General features: G+C 39.6%; 1 protein-coding gene across 1 annotated transcript in view; it reads left to right on the plus strand.

Moving 5' to 3' along the window:
* The window catches only part of exoc6b (exocyst complex component 6B), a gene marked incomplete in the record, with an annotated part of 96,240 nt that overhangs the window by 50,408 nt on the left and 32,906 nt on the right, over positions 1–12,926 (plus strand). Inside the window, 1 exon segment of the mRNA XM_034150226.1 lies at positions 12,390–12,531. Within this exon segment, the coding sequence (XP_034006117.1) occupies positions 12,390–12,531 (142 nt within the window).

The raw sequence follows: 12,926 nt of genomic DNA on the forward strand, positions 1-12,926 counted from the left end.
ACTTTCTATGCTACCTTGTACTTCTACTACATTTATTTTACAGCAACGAAACCTATCATGAATGATAGAAATATGATGTTTTTTAGTAGTCAATTCAATTCAATTCAAAACCTTTATTTATCCAGATGAAATCCCATTGAGATCATTGATCTCTTTTTCAAGGGAGACCTGCAGCAGTAGGTTCCACATGAAGACATAAAAACATAAACAACTGAACAACAAAAGGACATCATAGTCTCAATTATTCCTCACTACATGTAAGTACACATAAAGTGATGAGTGGGTTGACAGGATACTAATTGGCTGTATTTTTTAAGTATTTTTTGCATACACAAATTCCACAGTTCCAGCTTTTTGAATGTGAAGATTTGGTGCTTTCCCTTTTATATATTTTCATTTATTTTTAATGTATTATTTTGCATTGACACTTTCCTTATTATAATTATTTCCTTTGTCTTAAATACCATTCCTCTATGCAGTGATTTTGCTTGAAATGTAGTGTTTTTACAGTTTGGAATAAGCACTTTTATTGAGGTAAATTATGTAAACACCCTTTCCACCACTGGTACAATAGCCAAAATAAGTCACACTTTAACAATAGAGTATGTTTCAGTACATCTCCATAAAAATGAAAAGCCACATTCTCAGAGGGGGGGGGTCAGAGAAGATTTGAGGTATTGGGATACTGGAGAGCGACCAAGAATCCAGGAATTGTTATATGTTTTTGAGAAGTTATGCAACTAACAGTCAGCACACTGAAACCCAACACACACACACACTCACACACACGCACACACACGCACACACACATACACACACACACACACACACACACACACACACACACACACACACACACTTAGACACACACACACTCGCTGATTTGTTAAACGAAGGCTCAGCATGACACGGCAACATTCCTGCAACAACGTGTGCGTGTTTGTCGTTTTAACAGCTCTGGGTGTGAGTAGTTGGAGGCAGACGTGTATTAAAGAGAGCTCAACGGGGTCACATGTCTTCAACATCTCACTTTAACAATCACACGTTGCCCCATCCAAGAGCTAATAATACCACTTTGTTTCATTTAGTGCTAGCTTTAACGCTCGTAATCGAATTGAGCTCAGATTTAAAGATGGAAACGAGGGGACGAGTGAAGAAAGAAAAAGGGGCCTCGGGGGTGAAATGTGAAATTTAGAAAGGAAATGTTGGACTATATCGTTCTCGATTTCATGGCTTTTAAAGTCCTTGATCAGTTTTCAGCTGGCAGGTGACTCTTCCTCTGTGAGTCTAGGATTTACCGAGTTCTCCACGGTGCTTTAACACACCTTCACAAAATGCCAGATGAAGCCAGATTAACATTTAGCCATGAAGTGGACAGGTCCCTTGTATCTAGTTAAAAATAACGACAAAGTTGCTTATCAAGACAAGGCAAGTATCATTTACTTGAATTAAGTCATAGGATCTTCCTTAGAAAGCACGAGATAATCTATTTAAAGGTCACCTATTATGCAAAATCCACTTTTCCATGTCTCTTCTACATCAGCATGTGTCCCCTCTTCTTCATGTCTCTTCTACATCAACATGTGTCCCCTCTTCTCCATGTCTCTTCTACATCAACATGTGTCCCCTCTTCTTCATGTCTCTTCTACATCACCATGTGTCCCCTCTTCTTCATGTCTCTTCTACATCAACATGTGTCCCCTCTTCTTCATGTCTCTTCTACATCAACATGTGTCCCCTCTTCTTCATGTCTCTTCTACATCAACATGTGTCCCCTCTTCTTCATGTCTCTTCTACATCAACATGTGTCCCCTCTTCTTCATGTCTCTTCTACATCAACATGTGTCCCCTCTTCTTCATGTCTCTTCTACATCAACATGTGTCCCCTCTTCTTCATGTCTCTTCTACATCAACATGTGTCCCCTCTTCTCCATGTCTCTTCTACATCAACATGTGTCCCCTCTTCTTCATGTCTCTTCTACATCAACATGTGTCCCCTCTTCTTCATGTCTCTTCTACATCAACATGTGTCCCCTCTTCTTCATGTCTCTTCTACATCAACATGTGTCCCCTCTTCTTCATGTCTCTTCTACATCAACATGTGTCCCCTCTTCTTCATGTCTCTTCTACATCAACATGTGTCCCCTCTTCTTCATGTCTCTTCTACATCAACATGTGTCCCCTCTTCTTCATGTCTCTTCTACATCAACATGTGTCCCCTCTTCTCCATGTCTCTTCTACATCAACATGTGTCCCCTCTTCTCATGTCTCTTCTACATCAACATGTGTCCCCTCTTCTTCATGTCTCTTCTACATCAACATGTGTCCCCTCTTCTTCATGTCTCTTCTACATCAACATGTGTCCCCTCTTCTTCATGTCTCTTCTACATCAACATGTGTCCCCTCTTCTTCATGTCTCTTCTACATCAACATGTGTCCCCTCTTCTCCATGTCTCTTCTACATCAACATGTGTCCCCTCTTCTTCATGTCTCTCTACATCAACATGTGTCCCCTCTTCTTCATGTCTCCTCTACATCAACATGTGTCCCCTCTTCTTCATGTCTCTTCTACATCAACATGTGTCCCCTCTTCTTCATGTCTCTTCTACATCAACATGTGTCCCCTCTTCTTCATGTCTCTTCTACATCAACATGTGTCCCCTCTGTGGAAAGAGACTCTGAAAGTTTCAGGAAAAAAGATTCTCTCTCTTTTTGTCCTGATCCATTTTTATAAAAACCTGTCTGAAAATGAGCTGATCAGATGTTGCCCCCTTTGTGATGTCATAACGATGTGTTGGCTTGTGTAACCATTAGCCAATCAGCAACCAAGGTAACCCCCCTTGGTTAGATCTGCAGTTTTTGCAGTGCATCTCAAAGGCAATACAACAAAAACAAGTTGAACACATATTGAAAACAAGGTGTTTTCACTTAATTAGTACACTAATCTGCCAATAGAACAAGTGAAAATGAGCTTTCATGAAATAAGAAGGGATATTTACATCAATCACATCTTGTAATTAGCTCGGAGAACTCATTTTGAACTATATTTGACCATAATCAGAAAATGCTGTGTTACACTATTCGCCGCAAATGCTCAAAAGTGTTCTGTCTTCTGATGTTAGTTGGTGATTTTCCAATAAATATGTGTTTCATCTGAGATACGACTCAAAATAAGATTTTTTGGCGTAACAAGATGATGCATTGTCTAAAAACAAGACCTGATATCTCACTGCAGTGTTACTTCTGAGGTTATGATGTCTTATAGCAAGTGTAAATACATATTCTGACTAGATATTAGACACATATACTTGGCAAGATTTCCAGTTTTTGTAGTGTAGGATGGATTTTGGAGCGTTGTTTCCGTTCAGACGCCAAACTGCCCCAACTTTTCCTTTCTCCTGTTAATAAAACACTATTTCTTACTGTTCTGACATGCGCTAAATGTCCCCGGTTTATGTTTCTCACCGTAGGGAACGCCCGTAGAACACGCTACGTTACCGGTGAGTATCTGGGTTGTTTCAGTAACAGAGTGATGTTGACCAACCCCTGACTCACCCTGTTAACACCCCTACTTTGACCCTTAAAAACCCAACTTAAGTGTGTTTTTAAAAACCAGCATGGTAGATGATAAGGTTGTGATGCACGCTTGCCTATATTATCTGTATTCTCAGATATGTTTGTTGTTTTTACATTGTCATTCGTGTTTGTTGATTTGTGAAGCCCTGTGAGACAAATGTGATTTGTGATATTGGGCTATAAATACATTTGAATTGAAATTTGAATTGCCTTTGTTCGTGTGCAAACATCTGTCTCAACCAGGGAGGGAAATCGTAAGAATTTACCTGACAGCAATCAACAAACATGTGTAGTTTAGGTTAATGTACCACAAACTTTGGGAGGTCGTTCTCTAATCTAAAACATGTTATTTAAACGTCAGAATTGTTGAATTTTTACCGGTTTTAGATACAAGAGTTCCTCCTTTAATTGCTGAGTTTCTACCCAGATATATTTCCCTCTAGTTCCTAAGTCTAAATGTTGCTTTTTATTCACCTTATGCTTCACTAGCTATTGTCTTATTTAGAGTTAAGGGCATAACTGCTACTACTTTGCTTTATCGAACTTTACTTGCCACAGAAACAGTCTCTAAGCTTTTGAATGAACTCTCATTAAGTTATTACTCTTTCTAAGGCGTCAAACTAACCATTTAAATGACCAATATGTGATTAGATCCAAATAACGCACATTTGGGAATTCATGGTGATGTTAGGAGCTCTGAGAAGCTGCTAGATATCAATTTTTGCTTTAGTAGGGAGTTCAAAAGGTTTCGGTACTTATAGTTCATAGTTCGTCTTAGCAGAGACAAAAGCCGCTTTCACACCAAGTACTTTGCCGTACTTAGTTCCCAGCACTTAGTTCCCAGCACTTAGTTCCCAGCACTTAGTTCCCAGCACTTAGTTCCCAGCACTTAGTTCCCCCATGGAACTAAAGAGCCGATCGCGTTCACACCGGAATAAGTTCCCTGAGGGAAGATTACGCAAATGAAGCCGCTGACGTCACTTCTTCTTCTTCTGCTTTGGGTTTACTGGCAGGCCGCAAACAACTTCACGGCGTATACTGCCACCCGGAGTCCCCGGCCGGAAGTCCCCGGAGTTGGGGGCTGGCTTCAGTAGAAGCTGCTGGGACTCCCGGCAGCTTCTACTGAAGCCTTCCGAGTAAATCGCCAGAACGCCGACACCTCCTCATCTCCACCGCTCCCATGTTTTCTTTTGTGTTGCCATAAGTTATTCTCTCTCCGTTGGTGCGCGGGGCTAATGCTAATGCTAATAATGCTAATGCCAGCAAATACAATGGCGGCTTCAAAAAACTTTTCCGAGTTTTACGGGGCGTGGTTTGCAATCCGCCCAGCCAATCAGAAATTGGAACTTTTTTCTCCCCAGGAAAGTACCACCTCTCTAGCAGGGACTGAAAAGGGGGGGAAAGTTCACATGAACTAAGTTCTCTTTTTGGTGTGAACGCAAAATCCCAGGAACTATCGGAACTAAAAGGAAAAGTAGTCCGGTGTGAAAGCGGCTAAATACACCAAGAGACGCTAAATAGATATAAAAAATGTGCTAATATGAGATTTTGCGGCCTTCCTTTTATGTCATCCATGGCTGCCATTGTCAGAGGATGGATGTATTTCTGTAAAACCACTCCATCGCTGAAGTGTAGCTGGAAATTATCTGGAGGAAACTACATAAGGTGAATAAAGAAGCCTTTTCATTCAAAGACCCCCTTTTTTGGTAGAAATAATTGTTCAATGTTGGTTGAAAGCATGGGTGTTAAACCACTTTTTAACACTGAGCAAAAAAAGGAATTTCCACCCCTGGTATCCGTCAGATCAGATGTGGTTTTCTAGTCTGTGAATTTGCTTGCTCTGGCCTCTTTATATATGTGTGTGTGTGTGTGTGTGTGTCAAGGTTACATTCACAGAGGAAAAACACTCACAAAAATGCGCCCAAAAGTCCAGACTTCATTTTTGTGGTGTTCCTTGAGTGACATGAACAAATACCTGCCATAACGCTGCAATAATGTGAGACTGCGCTCTCTTTTTCAGTGATTTGGAGGTGGACTATGTGAATTAAAGACTCTAACACATACGTAAAATCACATTTTCAGTCGTTTTTAAGCCATGAATCAGTAGAAAGACACTATGAAGTCAAAGCAGGATAAATCTCTTGGGTGTCGCACGTCTGTATCATATTTTTTTTTTGCCGTGATCCAACCGCTTGACTTTTGGCAGAGGTGGGAACTAGTAGAGTTCAAATACTTTGTTACTGTACTTAAGTACATGTTTCTGGTATCAGTACTTTACTCCACTACTTATTTTTCTGACGACTTTTTACTTTCTACTTCTTACATGTTGAACTCAAATACCTGTACTTTCTACTTCTTACATTTTGAACACAAATACCTGTACTTTCTACTTCTTACATGTTGAACCCAAATACCTGTACTTTCTACTTCTTACATGTTGAACACAAATACCTGTACTTTCTACTTCTTACATGTTGAACCCAAATACCTGTACTTTCTACTTCTTACATGTTGAACCCAAATACCTGTACTTTCTACTTCTTACATGTTGAACACAAATACCTGAACTTTCTACTTCTCTCATTTCCCAAACAGGCTGGTTCCTTTAGTTTGAATGTGTGTTTGGTGGCGTGATCATTATTATTTAGAGTCATTGCGTGCCTATTGATTTGAACACGATCCGTGTATCCATCATTTCCTGGTCTTCTCTAAAGAAGAGGGACCAATGAGAACGTTGTCATGTTGCCGTTGTTCAGCATGGAAACATTCATTAGCTAACAATGACATTATTGTTCTATTAATATAAAGGGAGGTCAGGTACTCTTTAAAACAGCTGCTAGTTATGGGTACTTTTTACTGAAGTACATTTCAAAGCCCATACTTTTACTTTGAGTTAAGAAGTTTAGTCAGTACTTCTACTTTTACCAGAGTACTTTTTTGCCATGTCTGACTTTTGGCTGCCCTGACTTGTCGTTTGTTTGACGGACAGCTCTCTGGATATTTGCAGAGCGTATTAAACACCGTGTCCAATCCTTTCCAGAAGTCATGAATCAGTGCGTTATGTCGTTTGTGTGATGCTGTGTTTCTGACCTGCTTCTGGCATTATGAGTATGAATACATCTGGGAGTGCTTCACCACCAAAATGTGATATTTCTTTAATCGAGAAGCACATCAATCTGTTACTACACGTTCTGGCTGTTCTAACACATTTGTAAACAGTCTTTTGATTCAAGCGTTTTGATTAAATTACCTCAAATTTGATGTTAGAAAGGCTCACATGAGGAAGTCTCCCTTTTTAAACTGAACACTCATTGTGTTTATTTGACATGCGTGCAATACTTGTGCTGCCTTTTGTTAGCATTTATAAATAACTTGTCATTATTAATGGTGATCGCTAGTGTAGCTAACTGAATCAGACTACTGCTGTTTTTGACCACACACACACACACACACACACGAATATACCCTTAAAGAAATGTGTTTGAAGGTGAGACCACATCCCTTTTTTCACCACAAACATATTTAACCATTTTTCTCTTGTTTTTGTAAAAGTTTAAGCTTAAAGTGGACCTATCATGCTATATTTGAATAATATATTGTAGGGCCATACCTATATAAAACATGTCTGTGAATTTTTTTTTCAGATCATGCATTTTAGCCATGCCTCATTTCGCTCTATTTGCTCTTTTCCAGCCCTGTTTTTGCAAGGGCTGATTCTGTGAGAAGTCTTCTTCGCTGCTTTTGTGGCAGACTACAGCGCCACTTACAGGCCTGGCATATGTACTACAGCGTCTCCAGCGCTTTTAAGCGGCAATGGCCGGCCGTGGCCCAACCCCACATTCCCCTGATAGGTGGAGAGTTGGCCCAATAGCCGTAGTGCCACTGTCCTGACATCAGGACAGTGTTCAAATCTGGATCAGTTTTTATCAGATCCGTTGCAGCCCCTTTTTTAGAGATTTGGGTATGGAGGAAAATAGAGAGGGTTGTGTTTTCTGACACTTGGTGAGTTCCCTGGAACACCGGGGACACATATTCATGTAGAAAAGACGTACAAAAATGCATTTTAGGTAGGTCCCCTTTAATCTAACTTGGTTAAAGCTCCAGAAATCTTGGTTTTAAATCTTTAACTCTGCACCAATCAATACTTTTATACACACAATAGATCAGATGTTTAACCAATATAGTTTTCTCAGTCATTCTGGTTACCTCTCACCGCTCTCATAGCATTTTTTCACTGCTAAAATCTTCTGTGCACACCTTATAGCACCAAACTTTGTTGCACTTTCTTCGTCTTCTCCTAAACAATACTGTATATCCGTGTAAAATGAACAGATGTAAGAAGTTAAAAGGCGTTGCAGATCTACAAGAGACCACTTTAACGTAGCGTTTGGTCATTTAATTCAACAGTGATGTCAAAGACGAATATGTTTGGCTTTTAAAGATGTGCTTATTTCAGCTCCTTCACACATGGAGAGAGAGGTCTGCATCTGTCTGCATTCCTGTCATCACTCCTCCTTTTCCGTCCTTCATTCCTACACTTTGATTATTCACATCTTCACCTCTTCACCTCCTCCTCCCCTCCTCACTTGCTTGCTTTCTTTCTTTCTCTCCTTCCTATTTGTTCAGCCGTGAGCAGCCGAGTGGCTTTTAACGAGGTCTGTAATGAACGTCTCTCGTTAGCTGGGGGGAGGGAAGGAAGTGAAGGAAGTGAGGAAGGAGACGAAGCATCACTAGATCTTGTGTCTCCTTCACCTTGTTGTGTTTGCTTCTTCTGTTCTTTTCTGTCTGTCCTTTCCTTACAGTTCATTTCCTTTATCCTCTCCTCAACTCACTTCTTTAAGTCCTTCCTTTCCTGTCATTTCTTTATTTCCCCTTTAGTTCTTCACCTTTGCTCTCTTACCTTTTCTCACCTTGGTTTTTCCATTCATTTCCTTTCCTTCACGTTTTGTTTCTGTCCATTTCTTGCATTCTTTCCTCACGTTTCTTTACTTTTCCACACCATTCATTATCCTTTCCTTAATTTCCTCGTCACCTTTCCTTACTCTTTCCTTTCTTAACCTTACCTCCTCTCCTCCATTATTTGCCTAATTCTCTTTTATTCATATTCCCTTTCTTTTCACGTCCTCTCTTTAAATGTCTCACCTGCCATTTTTCGTCTTTCCATTTATTAATTTAATTAGTTACATTACTTTTTACTCAAACTTTAATTTAATTTACTAAAATTTTATGTTGCATTTCCTCTTAATTAATACTATATTCAATACATAAATAATAAAATGTGCATAAGGATAAGGTTCAAAAGTCGTATGAATTGAACTATGAGAAACACTGTGTTGTGGTGTGTGTGTGTGTGTGTGTGTGTGTGTGTGTGTGTCGTGTGTGTTGTGTTGTGTGTGTGTTGTGTGTGTGTGCCTTGGTGTGTTCTTGTGTGTGTGTGTGTGCTGTGTTGGTGTGTGTGGTGTGTGTGTGTGTTGCTGTGTGTGTGTGTGTGATTAGTGTGTGTGTAGTGTGTGTGTGTGTGTGTGTGTGTGTGTGTGTGTGTGTGTGTGTGTGTGTGTGTGTGTGTGTGTGTGGTGTGTGTGTGTGTGTGTGTGTGTGTGTGTGTGTGTGTGTGTGTGTGTGTGTGTGTGTGTGTGTGTGTGTGTGTGTGTGTGTGTGTGTGTCCAGGTTCAAGACATGTAAATAGAATTAGCCTATTTCACGCTCAATCTCACCCTGCGATAGTTGACCCCTGGGGTTGTGTGTGTGTGTCTGGTGAGTGTGTGTGTGCAGAGTTCAGAGGCCAGCAGCGTATTGGAGGATATCCGGCCAGTCGTAGGTGTGTGTTTCTCGAACATATGTGGTTGCACGTGTGCGCCGTGTGTGTAATTTGATTTCCTTTGAGGTGAAGGCTGCCTGCTGAATGAACTTCTCTCAGACTCTCTGCTGAGGTGGAGCTCAGTTCAATCTGCGCTGAAACACACAGATCTTTTTCCAGCTTTTATTCAATAAAATATGAATTTAATGGATCACAGAGGGGCTCACCAGTGTAAAAAAAGCCACAGTGAGTTGAGCTGCTGTATGGAGAAACCTAAATGGTGTTTAAATATAAGAAATTACTTAAATATCCTGGATATAGTATTCCATGAACAGGTTGCATTTATTTTCATTGGCTGCTGGTTTTCATCTCTGGAAACCAGACTGTTGACCTCTGCAGGAAAAACATTAGCAGACATCTGCGTAGTTTAACTTTCTTTATACCTGGATCAACTCACAAAAAAAACATATTCAGAGGAAAGAAAATAAATGGGCATGGAAGAAATGTATGTATACTAGTTTGTTAAGTACGTTAGCTAGTGAGGTAGCCGTTAATATGATAGCAGGCTAGAAACATGCTAGCTTTTAGTTTCTCAAAAAACTCTCCAAAATGCTTTCTTCCTAGTAATATCTGTGCTTTTATTCAAAACAATTTGACATTTTGTTCTCAGGATTGTACTTCCTTTCAGTCATTATTAACAAGGATCTTCAAAAATGAGCTGGCTCGCTTACCGTTAGCTTGTTAGCTTAGCCTCTAAGGGTGAAATGGGTTCACAAGGTTTATTCAAAAGCAGTTTTTACAATTGACTCCCGTTTCATTGCTGTCTTACATTTAATATGTTATAGCCATAGTGTCTTTTATATCAGACTTCAACAGAGAGGAGTCCTGGAAAATAATCTCTTGGAAATATTGTGAACACTGTGTTTATTCCCAATACCTATTTATATAGCTAGTTAGCTTAGTTGCTAATGGGTTCACACAGTTCAATCCAAAGATGTATTTACCATTGGTTCCTGTGTCATTGCTTTCTTTAAAGTATATCTTCGTGGAGCAGTTTGTAACAATACTGGATATTTATTCTACATATTCTGACATTTTGTTCTTGTAAATTCACATAGTTTTAGAAAGTAATTGACAAGGGGGGACAAGCCCAGTTAGTTGGTTTGTTAGCTTTGTCGCTAACAGGAAAATGTCTCACTCACGTTATTCCAAATACGTATTTACCACCATTGATTCCTGTCTTATTGTTGTCCGTAAAACATTACTCCTACCTTGCGCAGTTTATAGCCATAGTGTCTTTTAAATAGCAAAGACATCCTGTTAAATAATCTCTAGCAAAGAGTGTGTTTACTGTGACTAATGGCGACATTTCCGAACAGTCACATATGTGCGATTACTTTAGAGCTGTATAAACACACCGTGCAATTATATGTTTATAACAGATTCAACACTTAAAGCTTATCATTAAGCACAATTACATAATTATGTGTGTGTGTGTGTGTTTTGGTGGGTGTGTGTGATGAATGAAGGTACTCAAATATGCAGCGCTGGAATGAAAGCCCCGGTGTGTGTTAATCACCTGAAGGTGTGTTTGTGTCAGTTGGAAACATCAAAGACACGTCAGGAGTTATTTACATACTCAGGCCGCTGGGGGAGAACACACACTTCCTTTTCATTTACTCCTTATTTCACACACACAGAAGTACCAACGTTCATATTTATGTGGATTTTTTTATTTGTGAACGCTACGAAAAGTGGTTTAATCGCAATTTAAGGAAAGGAAAAATAAGCAATAATGGGATGAATTCAGTTATTTTCTAAATTTGACTTTTATTTCACCTTTAGTTTAATTTCCCAGCACTTCCTTTTCTACAATCTTTACCTCACTGTTAATTTTGTCAGTCCGTTTAATCTCTTTGCTTCATTCTGTTGGAATGCAGACGTTGAGGTCAAGACTGAGGCCACGTCTGGACACACACACATACACACACACACACACACACACACACACACACACACACACACACACACACTCAATCAAACCCACGCAAACACATGTTTTGCTTTCTGTATTAATGCGTTGTCATGTACTTCCCCATCCGCTGCTTTTATTCTTATTATGCTACTTCATCATCATGACTGCACCTGAACGCAGCACTTTATTAATGCTCACTCAGTGTGTGTGTGTGTGTCTTCGGTGTGTGTGTGCACTTAAATGTGACAAAGTGCACCTGTTTCTGACTGTGTACTTGCATGTTTGAATGTATTTTTTGTGGTTTGTTTTGTCTCTTTCATTCAGCGTTCATGCGGTTCAGGACACATTTTTTTTGGGTTAAAAATGTCAAACTATTTGATACAGTAGACATGAACACTAATGCTCAGGTGCACAGGAAGTAGTGCAAACAATATCCATTAACTTGACCTACTTTTTAGTTTAAATTAATTGTAATATTATCATTGAACTGCTAAATGTGCTGGTATTCTTTAAGGATCTTCTCTCTGTTTTGTCGGTATAATGTCATTGTAATGGTATGTCATTGTAATGTTATGTCATTGTAATGTTATGTCATTGTAATGGTATGTTAAGTTGTGCCAATTTCCATCACCTGGGACTGCAGATGGAAATGAGCTAATAGCTTAATCTGGCATAAATCATCTCTTGTCTTTTTGAGATGTATTTTCATGCATGTTTCTTAACCTATAGAGACATATTATATACAGTATATAAGTATTTCTGTTTTTCTTAGAACAAAGAGAAGAAGAATATCAGTTAACATGAATAAGGAAAAGAGCATTATGTAAAGAAAACTTCACCACGGAGACCTCACCCCTCTCTCTCACACTATTTATATTTTATTTGTATTTACTTGCACTATTGTACCTGTGACCTCAGATTATCATTGTCATAACTACACTGTAGCTATGTACACATGACAATAAAAGCCTCTGTCTGTTTCTCTCTCTCTCTCTCTCTCTCTCTCTCTCTCTCTCTGTCTGTTTCTCTCTCTTCTCTCAGGGTAAGGTGGCGCAGACGGCCTGCATGTCGGCCTGTAAACACATCTCCACCTCTCTGATGCAGCTGCTGCTCGACCCCGACGTCAGGCAGATCTCCATGGGAGCGCTGCAGCAGCTCAACGCAGACGTCAAGGAGTGTGAGGGTAAGTGTGCACAAAAAAAACCTAACGTACTTATCTGTCAGATTTGACCCCTTCTTCCCCATCCTCCCCTCCCTTTGGCCCTCATGTTAGACCCATCAATGATTTATTTACTTCCTTGCATGCGTCCTCCTCTCTCTCCTAATTCGTCCACTTCTGTCTCAAAACCAGCGTACTTCTCTGTCATATTTGACCCCTTCTTCCCCATCCTCTAGACCAGGGGTGTCAAACTCAATTTCATTGCGGACCACATTAGAATTATGGTTGCACTCAAAGGGCTGGTGGTAACTTTAAGACTATATAAATATACATAGATAAATATACATAATAAATATAAAATAATGTATAATTTTACAATATTTCCTCTACATTGGATTATTATCGGATAGGGTAATAAC

This window comes from Trematomus bernacchii, unplaced genomic scaffold, assembly GCF_902827165.1.
Source record: "Trematomus bernacchii unplaced genomic scaffold, fTreBer1.1, whole genome shotgun sequence".
NCBI classification, from domain to species: domain Eukaryota; kingdom Metazoa; phylum Chordata; class Actinopteri; order Perciformes; family Nototheniidae; genus Trematomus; species Trematomus bernacchii.